At 42.8% G+C, this 27,115-nt stretch overlaps 1 protein-coding gene across 1 annotated transcript in view; it reads right to left on the bottom strand.

The window, feature by feature from the left end:
- Window positions 1–27,115, bottom strand: part of SDK1 (sidekick cell adhesion molecule 1) — an 888,340-nt gene that overhangs the window by 510,948 nt on the left and 350,277 nt on the right. Inside the window, exons 3-5 of the mRNA XM_045462082.1 lie at window positions 20,247–20,406; window positions 9,355–9,461; window positions 6,998–7,145 (exon numbers count right to left, since the gene is read on the bottom strand). Of these exons, the coding sequence (XP_045318038.1) occupies window positions 6,998–7,145; window positions 9,355–9,461; window positions 20,247–20,406 (415 nt within the window). The remainder of the gene's footprint in view (window positions 1–6,997; window positions 7,146–9,354; window positions 9,462–20,246; window positions 20,407–27,115) is intronic.

Here is a 27,115-nt window from a genome sequence, read left to right as displayed (position 1 = left end):
AGGGGGGACAGCGTGGGCTCTGACACGACCGGCCGCTGGCCTCTGTCCACCTCAGCCCCCATCAGTAAGCGGGGATAGTAACAGGACGGTTCACTCGTCTGCTGCGAGGATCTCCTGAATCATTACATGATTACATGGAAAACACTTAAAATAGCGCCCAGCACTCAAAAATGTTAATAATTGTTGTTACTATCACCTTGAGAATGAATGCTGAAAGAAGCAAGACACAAAAGATTGCATATTCTATGGTCGCATTTTACAAGAAATTCTAGAATAGAGAAACGATCCTGTGGCAATAAAAATTAGATCCGTGGGCAGGGCTGGGGGGCACAGGAGTACTCAGTGTCCCAGGAACATGACCAGGAAGTGCCTGGCATCTGTCACACATTTGTTAAATTCATCAACCTGCGTGCTGGCAATCTGTGCCTCACGCTCTACGTCACTCTCTCCCGGTTCGTCTCCTCACGGTGAAAGTGTCCCGTTTATTAACCTGTTTCCACGTGAGGCCACAGCTCACCGATGGCAGGCCTCACCCTGCCTCACCCCCCTTTCGGCCCCTGGCAGCTAGTACAGTGCCAGCATGAAATTAGCACTTGATAAGCATGTGCTGGAGGCGTGAAGGGAGATGGCGGGAGAGGCAGAGCCGGCCCTGCCCTTCCTTCCGCGAGCATCGCTTGAACGTGAGCGCCAGAAAGGACCTCAGTGGTCATCGAGCACACCTTCCTCATTCTGACCTGAGAAAATGGAAGCAAACCAGAGTAAGTTATCTGCCCAAGGTCAGAATCAATGGTGGAAGCAGGTCTGGAGCCCACATCTCCTGGTCTTTTTCACTAACACCAAATATGGCTCAATTCACACGTATAGACATACTCTACAAACATTCACAGAATGCTCATAAAATATAATATAACATTTTTAAAGGCATATTATTCCGAAAGCCCCGTTAACTATAAAAATATTTTTACAACCAGATCTACTTCATTCAAGCATTAAGTTGGGACTTGCACCGCAAGCGCTAATTTAAACAAATCTTTCTTGACACGATTGAAAATGAAATGGTAATAAGTTAATGGACATTCAAGTGTGTGAGCACGGACAATTATGAGGCAGGCTGTTTCCCCATCGCCCGGGATGCCGTTTACTGCCCGTACTTCACAATTCAGATCACTGCTGCCAAGGCGTCCCGTCCCGCGAAACTGACCGGAGGTTGAAATACTGAACCCGTGAGCTTCGCATTCCCTGCAAAACCCTTGCGAGCACGCCGTGTTTCCGCATTCCCGTCAGGTAGGCTACAACACGCAATCCGAGCACGAGGGCCCGCAATTAGGCAGAAGAATGGCACCACACAGAACAAGTTTCTGCGTCCTAATCTGATAACTGCCGACGTAAATCACCTCCTGGAGGTAAGAGAAATACTACACGACATCGGCATTCACGTTTTGCGTTGTGAGAAATAAAAGGAAACAAAGGACATATATCAAAACCCAAATAACACAGGACAATTTTATTATCAAATTAGACTGTATTTATAAGACAAGGCTATACTCATCTTTGACATGCAGAGATACCAAACTGTGTGGATTCAGTAAATCAGAAAAATAAACATGCATTTTTTTTTGCAGCTTCTCAGATAAATAAAACCTGTAATTGCCTCTTCAAAATTCTGAGTATAACTTACTCCCAATTCTTTCAAAGTATTTTTGCCTTTCGAAGATATCCCTTCATCCATAACATTTTACTCAAGGTTTGCTATGCTCCGCCCCCCCCTCCCCCCTACCCCCCCCCCCCCCCGCCACTTTCGGTGAGGAAGTTTGCAGATATCACATGACTTTCCTTCACACTTCCTCATTCACCCAGACATTCCAGCAGTGTGTATCTGCGGGGTCAGACCCAGTTCTCAGAACAAGGAGGGCTTAGCCAGCCAGCACCCAGGGGAGGCTGACACTGTTGGAGGAGACGGTCGACACATGCCACACGGGGTCGTGACTCTCACCAGCTCACGGCTGAAGGTGAGACGCGAGAACGCTGCTGGCTGCCGGCCCGTGCCATGTCAGGGGGCACTGGCACTGAACCCGGGTGCACCAGTCATGAGACTTCGCCTTTTCTTCTTTGTCCCACCCCCCACTTGCGAGTGCCCTCTTGCTTCTGCAGCTCCACTGCCCCTCTGCTGTGTTACCTGCACGGTCACAAGCTCCAGCATAGGACCTCACATCCTTGGGAAGCCATTCAGGTGCCGACTCACTCCCTGCTCCTGGGCAACATCCCGGTGCCACCCCGTCCCCTCCTTCTCCTGGCTTGGCTCTGATACTCCAATGCACGGTCTTTTAGCTCAGCCAGAGTCATCCTCTGTGACCTGCGGCCACAAGCATTTCAGAGATATGAGGGAACCCTCTGGGTTTCGCTCACTGGTTTGTGTGTGTCACACAGAGCTGCAGAGAGCTTTAAATGTCACGAACGCAGAGCCTCTGCTTCTTTGCTGACCTTGAGTCTGATACATCCAACCATCTCACGAGTGCATCCTCCTGACCATCTACTGTGCGCCTCAAAAGCGTACAAAACAAATTTCAGATGCCACCACCAACCTCCCCCCAACATACACAAAACTTGTTTTGCCCCCAGTCATCTCTCCAGTTCAGGAAACGGTAACTCCATCCCATCGGCTGCTCGGGCCAGAAGTCTTAGATTTTCCATGGCGTCCCTCCTCCTCCCAGACCTCACATCCAATCCGGCATAGATCCTATCGATTCTACGTTCAGAAGAGACCAGCATCTGACACTTACCACACCACTCGATCTGAGCCACCTCAACCATTGCAGCAAACCCCTAACAGGCCTCCTGGTCTCTGATTCTGCTGCCCCAGAGCTGCCCTATTCTGAACATAATTCTTAACAAAAGGGTCACAAGGAAGAGTGCATAGCTGCTCCGCTCAGATCCTCAGAGCAAACGCCAAGGTCCTCACTCTGGCTAAGACAACTGTTTCTAGGACTCAGGCTCAGCCACTTCCAAAAGCTCACCTCCAGCCCTCTCCCTGAGCCCACGCGGGCCACGCCTCCAACACACCTGCCATTCTGCTCCCTCACCTGCTCCTCTTCCTGATTTACTCCCAGGCCTCCTCCCTGACTCCTTCCGGTCTCTGCTCAAAGGTCTCCGGTTATTATCAGAGAGGGCTTCTCTGAACGCACATCTACAACAGCAACCCACCGGACCCCCCTCTCCCCACTGCATGCCCGGCTTTATTTTCTCCTCTCTGTTATCACCAGCTGGCCTATCACGTCTCCTTCCACTTGGAGACAGGCTCCCTGAGGATAGGGCCTTTCTTTGGTTTTCTGCGGCACAGCCGGTACCTGGAATGGTGCCTGGCAGGTAGTATGTCCTCAGGACGTATTCGGTGAATGAATTGGGAGAAAAAGCCCAAATTGCCATCAGAATTGTGCGAGTTTTTCATTTGGCCTCATTCTCCTGTGAATGCGAAGCAGCTCACATCCACCTCTGGGACACTCACTTCAGCTCCTTTTCCGGGATGGTGATGAAGTTTTGCCGCTCCTTTTGCTACACGACGGAAGCCTCCTCACTCAACAAGTATGCGGTGCAGGAGCAGAGAGGCTGCTGGTGACAGGGTGCTGGGCTCGGCACACAGCAGCGGCCCTCCGTCTCCCGCTGCCCCTCACCCAGTGCTACACAGACCTCATTTCCACCCCATCCCCCGCTAGGCCTCGGAATGTTGTAAAGCCCGTGCCTTAATTGGAAAACCATGTTTGCCTTCTCTTTTGTCAAAAATTTCTGAAGTTAGCGACTTACAGCCCCAACACAAGGGAATACATATAAATAACACCCTCACAGGCACGCTCAGGGCTACGTGGGCACGAGGGTTTGTGTGGGCCTGTGGCTCACACCGACCTATAGTGTTTCACACTGAAGGCTGACGTTCTAAAAGGGAGAAATAGGAACAAAAGTAGCATATGCAAAAAATACTTCAAAGACACGAAGAGGGTTTGGCAAGACAAAGTGAAAAGGATCAGCCTAGACAGGCCTGGCGCAGAAGCCAGAGGGCCACCGGTCAGCTGTGTGCCCTTGGGAGGACCCTCGAGCATCCCGTCTGCAGTCCTCGAGCTCCAAGCACAGCTGACGGCAATGGTGAGGATCAGGGAAGACGTGTTTCGAGAAGGTATCCAATAATTAATGGCCGCTGTTAAAATTGTTACTAAGCCATGCAACAAACTTTTCAAGTCAGGAATTATTGTTAGAATTGTTGTTTCCCTTGAAAGCGAAAAAAATTAAACTGTAGGCCAAAAGCTCACATTTTGAAGATCCCGCGGTAATGTTAACAATAAGGGGGTGGGGTTGGCGAAACCAGGCTCCTCCTCCCTGTGGCCAAGGACCACCTTCCCCTCCCCCTCCCCAAACCCATGTGGTGGAACGGACCACAGATAATCAGGTTACAGCAGGTACAGAAGCTTGACCTGTTTCAATATGAGTGAAACGCTTTGAGCCAAACATTTGTTTTTAAATGACACCTTTGGTGGCGCAGAACAGATCTAACGCCATCTGACTTTTGTCTGCCAACCATCCAGACAGGGGCCCTGCAGAAATGCCCTTCCAACTGCCATGCAAAGCCGAACTTTCTATCTCTGAATGATGTATAAACTCGCAGAGAAAACCACACACATGCTGATTTATGATGTCCTGCACAGCAGGTACTTAATAAATACGGGGGTGATGATGAGGTGGAAAATATGAAACTTGAAGGGCCTTACAAATGTGTAAATATCCCTAATCAGCCTCATCTCATCTTATCTCCTAAAAAAGGGATCACCGGCATATTATTCTACTGACATTGGAGATTCATCAATAGCTTCGCAGACCATTTGTTTGATGTGACACCAAGTTAAAACCTACTTAGCATCTTTACATCATTAGCTCACCAGGAATTCAAGAGTCTTTGGCAAGAATCTGCAAGTAAAACAAGAAAAGCTTATCAAGTTAAGACTTGTTATTTCACTCTACCTCCTTTCATACTTCTCGAATAAATGCCGACACCTAGACCACAAGTCAAAAACGAATTGCCAGACGGCGACCACCGTGGGCCGTGCCCCCATGGACATGAAGGGAAGCTCCAGTGTTGGAGAAGCTTAATTTGAACCCCTCATCCTCCCTCACACCTCCTCTTCCCCAGCATTCTTCCCAAACTGGCCCAGCCATGCTGGGCTCAATGCTAGAACTCTCCAGAATATTTTGCCAGAGTCCATCTCAGCTGCCTTGTGTTCAACCTAACAGGTTTCTAAAAGAATGAAAAATTGATCCTGTTCTTCATTTCACCGACCTGAAGAGGCATTTGCTATCAATGGAAGCAATATAAAGTTGGACACACAAGCAACTCTTACCAAAATAAGGAAAAAGGAAAGCAGGTTCCCATTTTCTAAGGTAATTAGAATTTTTACTAACATTTTTTTATTTAAAAAAATTTTTTAATGTTCATTTATTTTTGAGAGAGAGAGAGAGAGAGAGAGAAAGACAGAGACAGAGCTTGAGTGGGTAAGGGGGAGAGAGAAAGGGAGAACAGAATCCAAAGCAGGCTCCCAACTGTCAGCACAGAGACGGATGAGGGGCTTGAACTCAGGAACTGTGACATCAAGACCTGAGCTGAGATCAAGAGTCTGATGCTTAACTGACTGACCACCCAGATGCCCCATTAACATTTTTAAATGTTGTGTTGATACATTTCAACAGTCTTCCTGTTTCCAATAACAACAGTAGAAACATTTGTTAAATGGGATTCAGAATGGCCTAAGGTCAAGCAGGTTCAGATGCCCGGCTGGGAGAGCATGACAGCTGGCCTAGAGAAGGGATCCCGTGGATGGGCAGGCAAGGGAGAAACCAAGTCTATACCCCACAGTGACTTTCAGAGTTACATTTAAAACCTACTCAGCAAACTGTGTATTTTATATATATTTATATATATATATATATATATATATATATATATATATATATACTTTTATATATATATTATATATATATACACACACACATATATATGTGTGTATATATATACATATATATGTGTGTGTATATATATATGTGTATATATATACACACACACACACACATACATATATATCCTTTTTGGAAAGAACAGAATAAAACAAAAGCATTTTCTTCTCATGAATCTTTGTATGAGTGCAACCATCTGATGGTGTAAGTACTTGACTTTTAGCCCAAGCTTATAGCATTTCAGGATTGTTTCAGAAATGCTCATCCCTGCAGTGTTTATATTTGGTATATTAACTTTAAATTGTATTGCAAAATGCCCACTTATGAAATATATATGAAATGTTCTCTTTTAATCACTTAAAGCTCTAAATGAAGAAAATCTGTTTGGCATTAGATAAATACCTTGAATACGGGATAGGCAGGAACACCTTGAAATAATGCTTAACTAATCACAAAGCAGTATTCTGCAATAGATGCCGAACCACTAATTAGACGAAGGGAAATAAAACTGTCACGGCAGGATAAAAGGATAAAGAGAAATAAGCAGTAATTACTGTTTTATCGTCAGAGAAAGTGGTATCGAACATGGTTCAGTAAAAAGAGGGAAAAAACCCCCACAGCTCTCTAAGTAAATACCGGCACTCATTAAATTAGCACTCGGAGCTAAACAACTCAGGGATGACAATATCTTACAAAGCGCATCCAGAAAGGGAAAAACGGACCACAACGACCAAGTAAGGATGCTTTACTCGGGGGGGGGGGGGGGGGGGGGGGGGGGGGGGGCCGCGGCACTCTGCAGACTAACTTTACGGGATGACGATTTCCTCAAACTGCTGAAACATTTCCCCGCCAGGTCCTCAAAGAGCCACTCACCACGGCCTGGGGAAGGACTACGAGGCCACATCATTCTTCTCAGGGCTTAATCGATACAGTGAACTTCATTAAATGATACATAAATGGTGCCAACGAGCGCGAAGAGTTGTATTTTAAAGTTGGAGCAACTTACATTCTGCTGCTGGGAACGATCTTGTGCCCTTCTCTAAACCACGTCACCTGCGGTCTGGGGCAGCTGCTGATGGGCAGGAAGTCGAGAACTGCTGCGTGTCCTTGAGAAACCGTTTTCCTCTGGTCCGTATCCATGAAATTTCCCATATCTGCAGAGAAAAATCAGACCCTTTGAGTTCTAGAAAACTACTTTGTGTGTGTGTGTGTTGGGGGGGCGGTGGAGGGTCCAAGATGGAAATAACTACATATTACAGCAAAGTCACCACGGGTGCTTTAATTAAACTATAAGACAAGAAGAGACTGAGCAGCAGTGCTGAGGAGGGCAGATCTGGTGGGGAAGCGAAGCGGGAGGCAAAGCCACGTGCCTCCAAGGTGCCCACGAAATGCATTCATCAGCAGAACTTCGTGGTCTCTGTCGCTGCAACAACGCGATGAAATGTTTGCAACTGATCTGAATTCTGGAATAAACTATGGAGAAGCATCCAACCGCCACAGAGACCTTAGAGTCGCCCTTAGCTATCTGCCGACTCCCCAGTTTCTCAAGCTAGTTCCGCCCAGGCAGCCACCACTGCCCGGTTCACTTTCTCCTTCTTTCCGTTGCTGGGGTGACTGTCTCCCTAAAAGATCTTTTGGAATAGAGATTTTTTTTTCAACCACGAACTTGTTTTTACAGGGTTCTCCAAACCCCATACTGTTGACTTAATTAGGGACAGGTAGGCTCTGTTGCAGCCTCTTGTGCTGCTTAACATTTTTAAGAAATGGGGTCACAGGAAAAAACGAAGTCATTAGAATGTGGGCAGAGGACACCAATTTTTAAATTAGTAACATTTGAAACTTTTGAAAAATGTCTATGTTAGGATTAGAGACAGATACATGTGTATACACACAGATTTGACTTACATGCTTTTTGTCTCAATGTATTTAATTTGGCATAGTCCATAGCAAATCTATATTATCAATGGAATTTTTATTCAGAGGAAATTATTTCCTATGTAATAAACAGCATTTAATATTCTAGGAGATGAAACAGATGAGGTGAACAGTCACAGTTATTTTTAAAGTGAAGCTCGTTAACAAAAAGGAGGAGAAAAGAAAGAAAAAAATCTAAGAGCCAAAGATAAATTTCTAGAAACAAGGATATAAATAATTAACCAAGAAAAAGTCCAAAATTTAATTTTATTCAATAGAATTTAATACATTACCATAAATTCCAAGCTGTTAACTTATTCAAATATGTTTGGGGTATTGAACTGAAATTCATATTTATTAATTATGTTTTCAATTATTCAATTGAATACAAGTTCCAAATTATCCTGCAGTAAGATTTAGCTGAGTGACTTCACCACAATTCAGAAAAGTTAAGCCTTCCTAGTAATTAAAAACATAACTAAACGTGTAGAGACAGAATAGACGAGTAACTAGAAATTGTTTTCTTTGATACAGTGACACTGAAAACTATAGGCCTTACCTGTGGTCAAAATAACAAAGAGAAAATACTGTCTTTTTTGGTTGGCACAGCCCAGTTTAGGATCTCTCGAGTTCTCTCAAATCCGTTATAACGTATTAATACGTAATTTAAAGTAGCATAACACTTTCTGCTTTCTTTTAAATGAAGAGACATTTCGGTAGTAAATTCAAAATGTAATAAAGCTGACAGGCCGTTTTAGAAGGACCCTACCTTGCCAGGTTTTGGACTAGAAAAGTATTAAGTGCTCTGTGCAGACCAGCTTGTCTCTCCAATTCCTGCTAACGACGTGCAAACTCCCTGCATTCTGGTATCTCCCCTTCAGTTACTTTCAGAAGCCGCATTCTCTAAAATGAGTCTTGCCCACAGAGAATGCATCAGGTCCCCAACAGTAATACCTAGGCAGTAATACCGTCTAGGACATTACTATCCGTGTACTTTTTATCGTGGAGCTAAAGGATTTCTCAACAAATTGCTGGAAAGAACTAATTATGAACTGAAGAAATTTTATCTAATTGGGTTTAATTTTTTATTTGAAAAACATTTGAATCTGAACATAACAATGATAATAAAAGCCATGAGCAGCTAATTCATACAAGAGAAGGCATCCTGTTCATTTTTTATGTCTTTTTGTCCTCCACAGTGCCTGACAGAGCCCCTGACGGGTGAATTTTACACAAGTGCTATTTGCCTCATTAGCCCCATCACCATCACTGGGCCACCTACACTGGCTACTTATCTCCCAACAAATTTTAGCAATGACCCTATCCCAAAGAGAATCTAAGACACAGTCTCAATTCCCACAACAGGTAACGGTGATTTTGATCGGCATTCCCCACAGACACTTTGTTTCTGTGATTCATCACTTGGAGGCTTTTCCAGTGCACACATACATGCGACTTGAACTTCTGATCTTCTCTGCAAGAGAGCTCCCATCCTGTTTCGCACCACACAGCGGTAAAACCCAGCGTCAAGCCTCTGCAAGGACGGGATAATGTACCTGCCAAACACCAAAAAGAAGTATTAATGGTTCTGTGTCTAGAGCAGTTCTGGCACCACATGTTGCAAGTGTTCAACAAGCATTTTTGGTGAACCGTCTATGCAATCCTTCCGTGGCCAACACGCTTACCCCAAATGCAACTTGTGACATTACATAATCGATGTCTGTCTCCCCAGACATGCCACTCCCCGATGACTGCCACTAGGTGGTCAGTGGCACAAGCAACCAGTCTCTAGACCTGCCTGGTTCACGACTGTGCCCTGGCACCCAGCACGATGCCATGCGTGGAGTACTTATCACGTACAACTCCTGAACTAGCTGAACACATGACAAATGTGAAACAGCTGAAGGTCATTACATGTAAACTAGACCTTTCAACAAAAAGTGTTATAATTCTATCAGAATTTCTAAAAGTTATTTCTAGAACTGGAAACCATCTTTATATAATGTGTTGTGTCACTCTATATAAAAATTCAAGCAATACTTTCAGGATGAGACATGGGTGTCATCGAGGCAGAGAGCAGGGACACTCAGTGTTGCAGACCACCCCCCCAACATAATTCACACACTTCCCTTGCCCACTACCCCACACACGGTCTGACATTAACTTTAAAAACATTTTGGATAACTGAAAGGTGGTTTCACTTGTATTTTCCATTGTTGTGGCTGTAAGCAATCGTCATCCTTCAAATCAAAGTCTTTCTAAAAACTTCAGTAACATTTCATAGTAGAAAAAAAATGTACTTAGAAGATACAGTTTCCATAAAAGCCCTGCTTTAGGTTTATGGTTAGTTTTATAACTTAGGATGTTTTGCAATCCATAAGCAGGTAAGATTTATAACCAAGGACCACTTGCAGTGAGTTTTACAGCTCTGGAGCCCCAACCTTTCACAATACCTGAGAGAGTACACTAACTGGTTTCTAGGCCATGTTCACAAACAAACCAAGAATGAGGCTGAGTCCTGGCTACTTCTCACACATGGGAAGGTGCATACTACAAAAAAGAAAAAAGAGAGCTAAAACCCAGTCTTAAAGGTAGCCTATCTTCCGAAAAACAGAAAACTGAGTGATGCTATCCTTCATTACAGAGAGGTTCTGTACATAATTATCATCAATTTAAAACTACTTCTCCTAACAAAGGATAACCAGAAACGTTTAAAACTCAGGTAAAAAGCACCACGTATGGTAGGCTTTCTTGGCTCAGTTCCTAAGCATAGCTTGAAATCACTTATATTCAACTGATTGCTCAACTTTTTATTCAAGTATGTCCAATTAGTCAACCTGAAAAAGGAACTTAAAGGCCTAATTTTTAAGTGAATAAAACACTTGGACAATATAGGTAATTCAGCACTAAGCAAATATTAATCAAAGTATGTTTTCCCTCTGATAACCATCTTGACAGTCCCATGACAAGATTAATAAAATCTTTTATGAAAAAATATCGCTGAGTTTTAATCTTCAAAATTTTATTCTATTCTGAGGAATGGCTCATCTCAAACACAAAATTAATTAGTGTGGATAATCAGAGTAAGATCAAACTGAACACAAAGAGTCAACGCCATTTATTTAAATGACAAGTCAAGACTGGAAGGATGAGCAGCTTTGATGGTTACATAACTGTGATTATAATAAGGAGGGGTTTTGAGATTAAGTTGACACAAAGCCAACATGGGTGTTTTGAAATGAAATAACACGAGTCACAGGAGCACGTGTTTGAAAAAAACCACATGCACAGTGTCACCTCTGCAACATGTCCGCGATTATATAATTGTTATCCATTCCATTTTCTGTCTCTTGTGGGGTCCTAAATAGATTTTAAATTCTTATGAATTTCCACAGTAATCGTATGTACTAATGCATGAAAATAGCAGTGTTTTCAAACCACGGGGAGGAGCAGATACAAAATTGAGTATTAGGCATATGCTGTTCCGTACCAACTCTTTAGTCTCATGTCTCGCCAGGGAAAAAAATATACAAAAAGTTGCAAAGTACTCCACCTATTACAGGAATTCCTACACAAATTATGTTCACCTAACAGATGGGAATATTCACTGCAAGCCCATTGTTTATAAACACACATTTTTAAGCAGAGAAAGTTTCCTGGCTCTTTAGAAGAAAGTATGATAAAATCTTAGCACCATATGCCACCAAAATATAGAAAATGCCTGCTCCTATTTCAAATAAACACAGCAGGGAATGTTTGTATTCACTGGATAAAGGCAGAGTTTCTACTAGACTAACAGAACATTTTCCAGGGCCAGTTCGTTATCAGGAAGAGCAAATTAAAGAAAATCAAGCACAAAATCACAATAAAACCAAGGGTTTAAACGTCCATTTCTGCTCAAGTAGGAGAATACCTCAGTTCTGAGCTGCCTCTCAGGATGGGCCACATGAACCACCTCAGGGTTTCTCTAACAAGCAACCTGAGCTCCATTTCGGCCCGTAAACAATGGCCTGACTAGCCCTGCCTGGAGTGAACGTGTGACCTAGTTTGGGCTGCCTAGGATCTAGAGCACTGTCCTGTGTTTGGAGAATTTTCCACTCTGTGGGTCTCAGTGGAGGCAGACCCCTGGACACACGTATTCTGGGTTTTTAGACCTGAGGCTGAGGAGTGGGGCTAACGGAGAAGCGGTCGGACAGCATGGGTGCCGGGGCTCAGCAGAGCCCTGGACCAGGGGCACAGTGCGGTTGTCCAGTGCCAGTCAGGGCAGAGGCTCAAACAATGGCATCCCTGGCCCAGTGGGAGCAGCGGCAGGAGCCCCGGGGGGAACAGCTCCCGGGCCGATTTGGCTCTGAAGGCTCCTTCAGTCTGCCGGTGGTTTGGGGACCAACCCGGCGTCCAGGCAACAACCTCCCTTTCCATGTCCGTCAGAGAGAGTTTGCCCCTGTGGCTCGTCCTAGAACCCCCCAAGGCCTACTCTCCAGAGCACAGCCAAAATAACCGTGGCTGGAAAATCTTTTCACGTTACCAGGCACTCACCGTGGCCACAGAAAAGCCTAAATAATGCCTCTTGGAATCCTCTCTTTTAGAACTCATGGCTTCCTGGCAAACCACTAAATACCATTAGGTGATAAACAATCCCCCCAAAACTGGGACAAATAAACCTGTTCTGAGTTTTCCTGAATGTGCAGCACTAAAAGCTTAGAAAGTGTCTGACAAAATGCTGCCTGGTTGTAGACTGGCTACTTACTGTTGAGCGGTTCTTCCAACAACAGTGAGCTACTCTAAGGACACAGGTCTAACAGTCCCACCGTGGTTCAGAATAGCGAAGGCACATCTGCACTTCTCCCTCTGAAGTCAGGTGACATAATTCAATTCACAAAACAGAAATCTCATGCCCATTAAAATGAGATCTAAGGCACAGGGCGCTGGCATAGCTCAGTCAGTTAAGCATCGGACTTTGGTTCAGGTCATGATCTCACAGTTTGCGAGCTCAAGCCCCACACCAGGCTCTGTGCCGTCAACTCAGAGACTGGAGCCTGCTTCGGATTCTGTGTCGCCCTCTCTCTCTGCCCTGCCCTGCTCACACTCTTTCTCTCTCTCAAAAATAAACAAACATTAAAAAAAAAAAAAAACTAGATATGAGGCTCTTTTCTTTGAATGGGGGTCTACATTTCAGGCCACTTCAGATAAGACTATCCCCCACAATTTAATTTTTTTATGCTGGTATAAAAATATCTATTTTGCATGAAAATAAACCAAGTTCTATAATAAACTTTCCTATCTTGGCCCAAAGCCCAATCTTATTCAAAGTGGGAAAAAAAGGTTATGAAAAAAAAAACTGTAAGCCACTTATACCTTTCTTGGGATTACTTTCATTCTTCTTTTGTGAGAGGAGATGATAAATAATTAGACTTTCAATTCTATTTTTTATAAATTTCCTACGTGACATTAAAAAATAATAATCACAAGTGGAATGAGTCTATAGCTGGCTTCTTTCACAAGCAAAATACTGAAATGAAAACCCCAGACTGAAACACATTAAGAAGGAGATTTTAGGGCCCAGACCTGTAAACAGCATGGGCCTATAAGGGATTCTACTTCTCGGAGCCAAACTGTGTAAGACTAGTTCATTTGAGCCAAAATATAACTGTGATTATTGTGAGCTGGGCAGTTCAAAGAGGACAGGACCAGTGGAGAATTAAGCAGCAGAAAAGAGTGACTATAAACCAAGTCAGGAAAACTGAAACCAGACAGCTGGGGGCACCACGCCCTTGCGCAAAGACGCGGGTGGGTGTCGCACTCAGTTCAGTGAGATGATGGAGAAACCAGTGGGTCATCACATGTCACCTAACGGAAGAATTCTGTTAAACAGACCTTTCCTCTTGGTGACTGGGGGACACAGCAGATCAAAAGCAAAACAAAACAAAAAACATGTAGAGGAGTCTTTCCCATGGTGTAGTAATGAAGCCTAATTAGCTGCTTTGTCTCAGGGTCTGAAGATTTCTGAACACTGATCTTACGTCTTGGAACACTGCTAAGCCCACTTACTAGCTTTAGCAGCTTGTTTAAAGATAATGTCATATTTTCTACATAGACGATATAGAAATAAAAGACCTTCCATAAAAGACATTTTTATGTCTTACAATCTAGATGCTATTTCTTTTGTATTTTTCTTCCTTATTGCACTGGCCAGTAACACCATTACAGGGACCAGAGGAGCTTCCCGCACTGGGGGGGTTGGTAGGTTTGATCAACTGGAGAACATCTGCCATCTGATTTCTTCAACTATTTTTCAACTCCTGCCTCCTTTGGGATTCCAAACACACTCACATACAGACACATTGTCCTGTAAGTCACTAATGCTCTTTTCATTGTGTTTGATTCCTTTTTTTTTTTTTTTTTTGTATCTGCCTTTCATTGTGGATAATCCCACTGTTGTATCTTTAAGTTTACTAACATTTTCTTCTGCAACATCTACTCTGCTACTCTCCCATCCAGTGTGTTTTTCATCTCAGATATCACAGGTTTCATCCTCAGGAGTTTGATTTCGGCCTTTTAACATCTTGTATGTATTTAGCTTTGATCACAGGGAATATAGTTATGATGTTTCAGTGCCTTTCTCTGCTAATTCTAACATGTGTGCCAGCTTTGGCTTGATAGATTAATAGATTGATTTTTGTCCTCCTTAAGGGTTATGCTTTCCTTCCTCTTTACATGCCTAATAATCTTTGATTCCATTCTAGACATTGTGAATTTTACCCTGTTTGGTGCTAGATATTTTTGTATTCCTATAAACATCCTTGGGCTTTGCTCTCTGATGCTTCAAAGATACTTGAAAGTCGTTTGATCCTTCCTGGTCTTGTTTATAAAATCTTAGGCAGGATCAGAACTGCATTTGGTCAAGGGCTAATAATTCCCACTACAGACCCAAGATACTTAAGAATCCTCTATCCCATAACCCCATAAATTATGAGAATTTGAGGTACGGCTGGTGAGAACAGGTCCTCCGCCCAGCCCTGTGGCGAGCATGGGAAGTACGGCCATCACTTCTGGGCAGCCCTTTCCCTGGCCTTGGGGAGTCTCCTCAGCAAACGTGCTGATAAATATTCTGCCAAACACTCAACACAGAACCGCTGTAGACCTCTAGATTCCCTTTCTCGGGCACTCGGTCTTGATCCCTCTGGATTCTCCAATCTCTTCAACTCAGGAGTCCTCCGGGTATTAGCACCCCCCGCCCCCACAGCCACAGCCTGGAAATCCTGGCACAGAAGAAAAGCTGGGCCAGAGGGCTCGCTTGGTTTCTGTCTCTGGTTTCTGGTTTCTGTTTCTGGTTTCTGTCTTGGATACAACTGTTTCATATACTTTGTCTAGTTTTACGTTGTGCAGATTTCCTATCTAGGATTCTCTTTTATATCTCCCAGTGAGGCTTTCCACTTTTCTTTGTGTAGGTTCTTATAAAGGTTATTCCCAGGTATTTAATAATTTTTGTTGATACTGTGAAATTTTTCTTCTTTTTATAAGACATAAGAAAAAGTTACTTTGTCCTTAACCACCCCTATTTTCTTACTGGAATAAAAAAAAAAAAAGAATCATCCATCAAGTTTCTATTGTTTATACTGTCACAGAAACTGAACCACAGAGACGGGTCACGTAAGGAGATATAAGATTTTTAGCACTTTACAGTATCCAATTATTCTTCCTGGTATAAAATGAATAGTACACCTAGCACTAAGAAATTATTGGCTTAGACATCTATCTACCTGTATTCGAATGTAATTTTTTATCTCCAAGTAGAAAGTAATTGAGAATAAATACTTTCTGGGGGAAAAAAAAAAGAGACCCATCTGCCTTTGACAGCTATGCAAACCTGGTTTAATGACCTATTACAATTGTGGCTACAGGATCACCTATGCCTGAATGTGGATATAAGCATCCATGGTAGAATAACATTTGCGACTCACTGAAATTTGGGGGGCAGTTTGTAACACAAGCAGCAAAGAAAATGCTATTTCCAGTCAAAGCTGGAAAAGCTGAGTTTATATTATTTTCCTTTTATAGGATTAGCATTTTCATACTGACATCAAGGGGGGGGGGAGAGGGACTCAATTTCAGAGAAAAAACCGCTACCATTTTCATAAAGTAGCCATGTTCTTCAATTTGAGACTTAGAATGTCTAATGAAGGTTAACATATGACAGCTGAAGGTGCTTATTGGAAGGAAGTAGATGAAAGAGTAATTTGAACAAAGAGCATGAGCTTTTTGGGCAGCGTTTATTTCTTGAAAAAAGGGAGGACAAAATACTATGGGTCCTTGACAACCCATCTTAGTGTCTGAAGCCCTCAGTGAACAGAATATAATTTATCACATTGTTCCCAAACTGTTGGTGCTTTAGAACCACCCATTTCTTCCTACTAAGTTTCCAGGGAAATGGGAAGGAAGCATCTACCCCATTGTAATGGTCCACGTATAATGAGCTGCCCCTGCAATCCTGCCTCAGTGACCCACAATGCTTTGCCTTCCTGAGGATTATCCAGCGAGTGTCAAATTAACAGGTAAAATTTCTAGTGCAAAGAGCAACGCCAAAAAAACCTCCATCTCCTTGCACATTTTCGAGTGGACACCAGAACTGTTTTATCCTAAGTCTCAGCAGCTGCACATATAATAGTGGCATGGTGTATGGTTTAGCATTTTAGAATAAAACTATTACACCACTGTTTTACATGGATCCAATGGAATATAAATAATATAATGATTTTGAAACACACATCGTCCCTTCTTTAATAATGAACTCTTTAACAGATAGGAACCTTCATACTGCTCCTTTTTACTCTTTGAACTTAATTAGTAGGTCTATTTATCCCATAGAATTTTATTCTTATGTAATATATTGTTATGCTTCAAAGATACTTCTTGATTATCCATCATACTTCTCTGAAATAAAAATACACATACAAATGGCAATTTAAAAAGGACGTCCTTTGATCAAAACATTCTAAGTGCTTAAAAAAAATTCTTCTGTATTATAGGGTCACGGCAACTATTATTATTACATAGTTTATCAAAAAAAACAAAATGTATCACAAACTTTGAAATATAATTATTAAGCATTAAAAACTTAGAAAATGTGTCTCTTAATGGGAGGATAGTGGCTGGTTTTTTTTTCAATTACTTTTTATTTCATTGAATGGCAAGTTATTTACTATTAGAATAAATAAAATTGGATAGAAATTAACAACAAAGAGAAGGTACTGACCACATATTTGCATACAGTTCATTTAAATCTAAAGAGTACACGGAAGGAAATAAACTAGAGAAGAGATTGAAGCATAGCAACAATCAAAACACAGGAAAGTAATGAAAAAGGATATGGATTTAGAAACTCAAATCATCTTTTTTGCAGAAGTTAATGAAAGTGTCTTCTGAATAAATGTATGAGAAAATACAAAGCCCTAACTTTCCTATCATGCATGTTCTTCGTACATCAAGATACAACATGCATCTGATGGAAGTAAACAGAACTTTCTTCTTCCTCCTCCTTGAAATGTGCCACTGAGCCCTCAGCCTCATTACAGAGGAGGGTGAAATGCAGACACAGGGTGCTTCATTAAAGAGTATTTCACAGCTTGTTTCTTCTTTCCAACAGCTCTGGAATACTCTGCTTCTGCTACGTGTTAAGTGGACACACCCCGGGGCCCCGCCGTGAGCATGCTGCCCGGAGAAGACAAGGTGCCCTCGCCATGGGGATCTATCTTGCACGCGCTCTAGAGCCCTACGTTTCCTTAAAAGGAATATGTATAGACTAGAGGCCAAGTAGCTCTTCGGGGGTTATTTAAAAGAGCCCCTCATTTTGTTCAAGCCAAATATTTGGACCTAGGCACTCGTCCTGCACCTGAGAGGCAGTTCCACAGGAGGACTCAGATGGGGAAAGTGAGCCTTCCTTCTGCGAACTGGGGGAAACAGCACAAAAGGGCAGAATCCCGGGTGTCTGCAAAAAGGCATGTTCTCAGTCAGCTCAACCTCAGAAAACACACATATGGAAACTGAACATCTAGAAAGCCATTCCTTTGCCACTATCCATGACCACACACCCCAATCTGAACACCATCATTATAGATCATCCACATTACTATTTTTTATACGGAAGAACAATCTGGATTCTTCTGAGACTTCATCCCTTTCTCCCAGGGGCATACAAAACATTATGTCATTTCATTTTTATGAGAACCCTCTGAATTGGGTTTTATTATACCCATTTTACAGATGAGAAAAGCAAGATCAAACTGGTTAGGTAACCTGTCCAAAGTCACACACATAGTAAATTGAATAGAAGTATCCGAATTCAAGGCACCTGCTGTTAAAGCCCATTACTCACACATGCTTCTCATTTCTAAGCTTACTTTTTGTCTTTTTCTTTCTTATGCCCCTAACAAGCCAAGTACCCTAACGTCTCATTATGATGATATACAGTATCACCTAGGATTCATTAGCAGATTGCTTGTGGGCCAGAATATACACTGTTTTACCTACATTAGAGCCTTTTAATGCTCACAACACGACAAATGAGGTATGATCAGCCCCATTTTGCAGACGTTAAAAGTGGAACTGATAAGTGGCTTGCAGGAGATCACACTGCTAATGCTAATTGGTAGTGAGCTGGGATTCAAACCTGGGTCTGTTGATGTCAGCATGCTCGTAACTATTACGATAAATTGCTCCTACAACAGCAGATACTCTGACAGTATAGGCCTGATCATGAAAGAGGAGGTCACAAACTCTTATGTCTAAAAAGGGCAGGGGAAGAAGAGAACTGAGCAAAGCAAGTGTGGCATCATACAGATGATGTGGGGACCAGAGCACTGAGAGCCAGAAGGGTTGTGCCCTTCCTAAAGGGGAACACTGGCTGGCACCTGCTTCTGTGGGGGGCAGGGGGGAGGAGGGTTGCGGAGGCCAGAGCTGAGTGGCCAGGCCTTCTGACTGGTCAACAGGGATCAGAGAGTGGACTTTTATATGAAATCTTACAATTTTAAATACATACACACATACCACACTCTGAGTAGGCTGAATGTGGTTCATGGACCATCATATTATAACTTCTTTTAATTTTTAATATTTTTAAATAGCAAGTAAGTTTTTTTTTTTTAAGCTTATTTATTTTGAGAGGGGAGAAGAAAGGAGGAAAAGGGGAGAGAGAGAATCCTATGCAGGCTCTGTGCTGTCAAAGCAGAGCCTGAGGAGGGCTCGATCTACTATGAGATCATGACCTGGGCCAAAATCAGGCATCGAACTCTTAATGGACTTAGACACCCAGGTGCCCCTCTTTTATTTTTTTATTTTTTTAAGTTTATTTAAGTAGTCTCTACAGCCAGCATGGGGCTTGAACTCACAACCCCTCGATCAACAGTCACATGCTATTCTGACGGAGCCAGCCAGGTGCCCCAAACCTCTGACTTTTCATGAGAGTGCGTGATGGGTTATGCCCCACGCTGAGAACTCGTTACTCTATTTAAAACACCTCTGAACAGCCAATTCTCTTAGTTAAATAAGAGCATGACATTGCTGATTGCGCTGATCTGGGGACCTTTTGGACTTTTTAGGAAGTCATTAGTTCTCCATCCTCCTCAGAACTGTTGCATCTGGTATAACCAGCCCACACAGAAACGGAAGCTGAAGCTGAGATTCGAACCTGAAAGACCTTGGCACCACAAGGAGACACGGAGGCTCGAGAGCTGGTGCCACACCTCCCATGTGGCTGCATCTCGTCCTCGTCCCCGCTCACTACTTGTTCTCTGCCCCGTGTTGGGCTCACTGCAGCCACACCCAGGACTCGAGTGAACATCCTTGCTGGATGAGATGCCGTGCTCACACCCCTCCCCCACACTTTCATCCTCCCTGTCCTGACTCTGAAAGTTAGCCAGGTAAATTTTCTGTTGACGACTCAGAGCTCCAGAAGCTCCTGCTTTAAAGATCTCTGTCTAAAGATCTCTGTCTAAATATTCACGCTCGTTGAATACGAACGACACTGGCGGGTGGGGCCGTTGCCACAAGAGTGCAAATTTATCACGCAAAACCTGTTACTTGCATCCCTCTGTAACTACAACTTTTTTCAGCCTGGCAATTTTGCTAACAGACTTCCTTTTACAAATATAATGATACACCTCCTAGGTATAAATACAATGTCGATCAGAATATTAAATCACATTCTAATTAAATCTATCCCTTTAATCCTAATGCATTAGAAATTCAATCAAATATTTTCACCTCTCGTGCTATTACGGCCCAAAAGGCAAATACTCTAAACACATCAGCCTGAAACGGAATCTTATTTTCAAGCAATCAATTACTTATATTCGCTGCTGTAGGTGGTGAGCTCACTGTCATTGTGCATCCACTTGAACTCCAAAGGCCAGCTTCCTTCAGCGAGGCAAGTGAGGACAAGGCGGTTGCCTTCCAGGTGAATCTGCGGCAGGCCTGGCTCTGTCTTAAAATACGGCACAACATCATCTGAAATATTCAAAAAAAAAAAAAGAGAGAAAGAAAAAAAAATTGAATGAAATACACATGAAAATGGCATACATCCAATTAATCAATCACTTATTTAAAGAGACCTAATTTTAACAAGTATAAATGATGGCTATTTGGCCCAATTAAGTAGCCAATCATCCTTGACCTCCTGGAAGCATGTAATACCCTAGATAATATTTCAAAAGGCTGAAAAGCTCAATGATCAGCACCATTTGAAAACGTGACAAATTCATCCAACCTATTTCCATTTATGATTAATACCTCTTTAACAAAGGGGCATAGTGGGTGATCTCTAGTCATGCAAGTCTGGGTTTCAACCAGGCATTTTATTTTCAAAGTGACCAAGGGATACCCACTTGCTATCAAAGTGGGCTCTAAAAGAAATGTTTCCATAGAGACTTCAACTGGTTAAAAAAATAAAAGACAAGCAAGATTAACATGCACACATAAATGACAGGAATCACAATCCATCTTTCATCACACACACACATACAACGTGTCTCTTTAGGGACTTCCAGTGGGCGAGTAAACTGGAAACCTCCGCGTATTCCGACAGTAAAAGACTACAGAGCAGTGGGAACACAACAACTACTGCCACACACACCCCCACACATGAATCTCAGACATGTGCAGGCCAAGGAGCCAGACAGAAAGAAGTTACTACAGCATACACTTCCATCCAAAAGTTCATAGCAGTTCAAAATCAGGCAGGACTAATGTGTGGTGTTAGAGCTCAGGACCAATTTACCTCTGCGGGATAGAACAGTGGAGGGGTGTAACAGGGAGGTGTAATGGGCGGGGGGGGGCGTGTAACAGGGGGGCTCACTTTGTGAAACTTCACAGAAAATTGTTCTATGTAACGTGTGCAATTTTTATACATATGCTTCAATAGTTAAAACATGTGTGTGTGCACATGTATGTATATATACACACATGTACACACACACATGCATATAAGAACATGGGACACTTAGCTTCTAGTTCCAGCCCCATCACTAATTTTCTACATGACCCTGCTCAGGGCACATGGCTTTCTGCTTCTTCAGCAGTAAATTAAGGAGAATTAGATGGCTTGTCATTTCTCTATACAACCCCCCCCCCCCCCGCCACGTACCTGCCTCATCTGCTTCCTGTCTCTATTAGGCCCCCTACCCTCTCTACTCACGTATAAACAATCCAGCCATGCTCACTTTTTAACTGTTAACCAGGCTAAGCCCTTTCCATCTCGGGGCCCTTTCTCTGTGCTCTTTCCCAGCCCTACACTGCTCCCCAGTTCTGTGACTGCAGACTCAACCTTCAAGTGGACCCGGCTCCTCCCCACCAATGTGCCCCAACAAACCATGACATTTATTTCAGTCAGGATACTTCTCAGACAATGAAATGAAAGTATTAATGGATCACACCCAATGCACAATATGCCCTATCTTGATCACATCTGAATTCCCAGCACCTAGAACAATGCCAGGAACAAGGCAGATATTGAATAAATATCTCGTAAATGAACCAACAGAGTAATAATAACACAGATAAGAGTAACAGCTAGTAGTCACTCAATTTCTCCTATGTGCCAAAAACTGTTCTAAGTATCTTGTAGGTACTACCCGATTTGATTTTCTTAAAAGCCCCATGAAATACCAGATGCCATTATTATATTCATTCTACAGATGGGTAAAAGGGAGACCCAGGGAAACTAAGTAACTTGCTCAAGGCCACCCAGACAGTGAGCGGTAAAATCATTTAAAACCCAGATCATCTGTTCCACAATCCACCAATTCTGTATATTATCACTCGAAATGCCAAGGGTTTCTCACTGAGGACAGCCTCTTCTCATGAACCCATGTTTTAACTTCAAATTTTGGGTTACTCTCTGGAATTACTAAAGTGGAGTATTAAATTACTGTATTTTTAATAAATTAAGAAACAGCATATTAACAGTGCTAAGACAGAGACTGTATTTTTACAGTAAACTGGAGTCCATATAGCCAGTTTCTTTTGTACGTAAAATACAGAATTTAAATATACATTTGACCCTTGAACAACATGGGCAGTAGGTGCACCCAACCCTCCCCCCCAATAGTCAGAAATCCCCACACAACTTCTGACTCCCCCCAGAAGTTAACTACTGATAGCCTACTGCTGACCAGAAGCCTGACTGATAATATCAACAGTTGCTTAACACGTATTATATACTGTTTCTCTTAACGCAGTGAGCTAGAGAAGAGAAGAGGTTAGGAAACTCACATGGAAGAGAAACTACCTTTACAGTTTGGCACCACAAAGAACCCACAGATAGGCGGGCCCACAGCTCAAACCCATGTTGGTCAAGGGCCAGCTGTGTAGAGGTTGTTTTGCCATTGTGCTGATCACTGCATTCTATGACTGGTGTATCGATAATACACTATCACCAGTCTATTACTAGTATTCATTCAAATAATTAAAGGTTAAATTGTACTTGTCACTGTGGTAAGAACATATAAAAAAGATTTAACCTTCAGCCTACTTAATGAGATGCCATGCAGAAGCTAAGGGCTAAAAGATCAGTAGGAGTCAGACACTTGAGTGATGTCAGGCACAAAGGCCCTGTGGCGGTAGCAAACATGGGGAGTGAACCTGAAAAGTACAAAAGACTGAAAAGCAAGCAGATGTGCAGGTGCAGAGAGAGTGAATGGAAGCAGGGTGAATATGGCCCAGACCTTAGAGGGAGGTGCAGACAAGGCAAGCGAACATCATGGTTTCCGCATCATCGCTGTGTGATTTTCAACGGTGCCACTTCACGTTCAAAAATATCCTTGTGTGCATGATACTCTACATGGAAAACCCGAAAGACTCCACCAAAAGACTCCTAGAACTAATACATGAATTCACCAAAGTTGCAGGATACAAAACCAATTTACAGAAATCAGTTGCATTTTTATATGCCAATAATGAAGCAACAGAAAGAGAAATCAAGAAACTGATCCCATTCACAATTGCACCAAGAACTATAAAATACCTAGGAATAAACCTAACCAAAGATAGAAAAGATCTGTATGCCCAAAACTATAGAAAGTTTATGAAGGATATTGAAGAAAACAGAAAGAAATGGAAAGCCATTCCATGCTCATGGTTTCCAAGAATAAATATGGTTAAAATGTCAATATTACCCAAAGTAATCTACACATTCAATGCAATCCCAACCAAAATTGCCCCAGCATTCTTCTCGAAGCTAGAATAAGCAATCCTAAAATTTGTATGGAACCACAAAAGACCCTGAATAGCCAAAGTAATGTTGAAGAAGAAGACCAAAGCGGGAGGCATCACAATCCCAGACTTTAACCTCTACTACAAAGCTGTTATCATCAAGACAGTATCGTATTGGCACAAAAACAGACATATAGACCAATGGAATAGAATAGAAACCCCAGAATTAGACCCACAGATGTATGGCCAACTAATCTTTGAGAAAGTAGAAAAAAATATCCAATGGAATAAAGACAGTCTCTTTAGCAAACAGTGCTGAGAAAGCTGGACAGCAATGTGAAGAATGAAACTAGGCCACTTTCTTACACCATACACAAAAATAAAGTCAAAATGGATGAAAGAGCTAAATGTGAGGCAGGAAACCATCAAAATCCTAGAGGAGAAAGCCGGCAACAACCTCTTGGACCTCAGTCGCAGAAATTTCTTACTAGACACATCTCCAAAGGCAAGGGAGTTAAAAGCAAAAATGAACTATTGGGACCTCACCAAGATAAAAAAAACTTCCTTACTGCAAAGGAAACAATCAACCAAACTAAAAGGCAACCAACGGAATGGGAAAAGATATTTGCAAATGACGTATCGGAGAAAGGCCTAGTATCCAAAATCCATAAAGAACTTACCAAACTCCACACCTGAAAACAAATAATCCAGTGAAGAAATGGGCACAAGAGATAAATAGACACTTTTCCGAAGAAGACATCCAGATGGCCAACAGACACATGAAAAGATGCTCAATGTCACTCCTCATCAGGGAAATACAAATCAAAGCCACACTGAGATACCACCTCATGCTGGTCAGAATGGCTAAAATGAACAAATCAGGAAATTAGATGCTGGGGAGGATGTGCAGAAACGGGAATCCTCTTGCACTGTTGGTGGGAATGCAAACTGGTGCAGTCGCTCTGGAAAACAGTGTGGAGGTTCCTCAAAAAATTACAGATAGAACTACCCTACGACCCAGCAATAGCACTGCTGGGAATTTACCCAAGGGATACTGGTGTGCTGATGCACAGGGGCACGTGTACCCCAATGTTTACAGCAGCACTTTCAACAATAGCCGAATTATGGAAAGAGCCCAAATGTCCATCAACTGACAAATGGATAAAGACAACACGGTTTATATATACAATGGAATACAACTTGGCAATGAGAAAGAATGAAATCATGCCGTTTGCAGCAACATGGATGCTGAGTGAAGTAAGTCAGTCAGACAAAGACAGATACCGTATCTTTTTCACTCATATGTGGATCTTGAGAAACTTAACCGAAGACCGTGGGGGAGGGGAAGGGCGAGAAAAGAGTCACAAACTGAGAGTGAGGGAGGCAAACCATAAGAGACTCTTAAATACAGAGAACAAACTGAAGGTGGATGGGGGTGGGGGAGAGGGGAAAGCGGGTGATGGGCACTGAGGAGGGCACCTGTTGGGATGAGCACTGGGTGTTGTATGTAAGTCAATCTGACAATACATTGTATTAAAAAAATAAACAAAAAAAAAGAGAAGATATCGCTAGAAAAAAAAAGGCCTTGTGTGAACAGTAAAGTATGTGACCACCCCCAACATCGGCCTTGGTCAAAGCACTGCCAGTGTGATGGTGATGAGTATGATTAACCATTATTATAAAAAGGCAGCAGACAGCCTTTGAAGGAGCTGTACTGTTAAAAGTTCATCTGGCCGCTCCACAGAGAAGGAATTAAGAGGGGCCAGAGCAGAAGGGGTAGACCAGTTAGGGCCGCTGTGGTGATCCCGGCAAACGCATTCAAAGGAGACGGTGATTTGGGTCAAGGCAATCGCAGCGGTTGTGGTGGAGACGGACAGAGATGGGAGGCTTTAAAACGGCATCTAGGCGGCAAGAGAAATTCGTGATGGACTGAATACGGGAGTAAGGGCGAGGGAGAAGGAGTCTCAGGTCTCCGATTTGCCTGATTTTGTGTTCCACGCCCCCCCCTCCCTGATTCTGTTATCAGTGCCGAAAATGCAGTGAGAATGAGCCCCAGCTGCTGTCCCGTAAGAGGTTACGTCTCTGCCTGACGCGGGGACAGAAGCGGCAAAGCGTCAGCCACCGTGACCGAGATTGGTGACTGTGAGACAGGAGAGTGGCCGATCCTCGCCGCTCCAAGGCTGCTGCACGCCGCCTGCTCTGAGCCATGCCGCAAGTGTGTCCTCCAGCTGTGACCGCCAGCAGTGAAAGCGTGTCCGGCGTCCCTCTCTGCTATGTACTTCGGCTAACGCCGTCCACTGTCATGACCCAAGTGGCCTCATGAAGCTGAACTGCAGTGACTGTGGCTCTGGAGGCTCAGAATAGACCGAGCTCTGGGCTTTAATGCCCTGCCATCTGAGCCATGCTTAACAATGGAGAAAGAAATGCCACTTCATACGGGTCCTGTGTCCTATAAGAATAAGTCATAAAAAATAAGTCTTTTGAAAGAAAAAAAGCTTGAAAACAGACACTCAAGAATTCGAATTCGGTTTTTACAACTGATGGAGCATCATTGATTTAATATATTATAGGACTGTTTTGAATGTAAATGATTCCATAATTCAATTTTTCCTGGAATTCATAGTTTACTAAACATGCCTATACTCCATGCAAATTATTCTGTGTACTCGGTTCTAGCAGGAAAAGAAATCTTCATGAAGAGTAGTTTCACACAGCAGATGAGCAAATATCTCGTGATCCAAATGACCACAGGAGTGTGGTCAGTGCGGACACTAACATTTATGACAGAAAGAAGGGAGGTACATATGCCAGGGCTCTGGGCTCTATGTGCCTAAATTACTGTCATTACAAGTATTTTAACACAGATGAGCCGGTGTTCAGAATAACAGAGTTATCTCTGAGCCCAGCACTGTTTACCACTGAAATATATGCAGCAGATCATGAAACTAAGAGGGCATGAAGGCAGCAGAGCACAAAAGCTTTGGAAACAGAAAAAGATGCAGGAGGGTTGGTATCAGGTCTGCATAGACTCTTTAAAAAGCAGGTAATCTTTATACACCTTAAATGCAACAGAGAAAAGTCTGAAGAGATCCATAAACACAAAAATGATTACATTACCTCCTGAATACCATCATCAAACTCTGACCTGGGGAGAAGTCAATGGTCCACCTGATACTCTTTGAGGGGTGAGTGTGTGTGTGTGCGCGCGCGTGCACGCGCACGTGTGTGTTTTCCCAAATAACGACTAACAGTTTTCCCTTTCCTTGAAAAAAATGAACATTAAGTATGCTTTGGTATTCTTACAATGAACATTATAAGACTCTGGAATAAATTACTATGGAAAACTCAGAAATTTCCATTTTCACATACTTTTAAATAGAACATAAGTCATTTATGAACGAGAGTCTCGTCTGCCTGGATAATACAGATTTAAGGTCCATCCAAAGGAGAGAAATGGACATAACTTTCTCTCAAGATAACATCATAATTTTATGATGTAGAAGTCACT

The sequence above is a fragment of the Leopardus geoffroyi genome, chromosome E3 (genome assembly GCF_018350155.1).
Source record: "Leopardus geoffroyi isolate Oge1 chromosome E3, O.geoffroyi_Oge1_pat1.0, whole genome shotgun sequence".
Classification (NCBI taxonomy): domain Eukaryota; kingdom Metazoa; phylum Chordata; class Mammalia; order Carnivora; family Felidae; genus Leopardus; species Leopardus geoffroyi.
The sequence above is the reverse complement of the archived record's forward strand: the minus strand, read 5'-3'. Positions and strand labels throughout refer to the sequence as shown.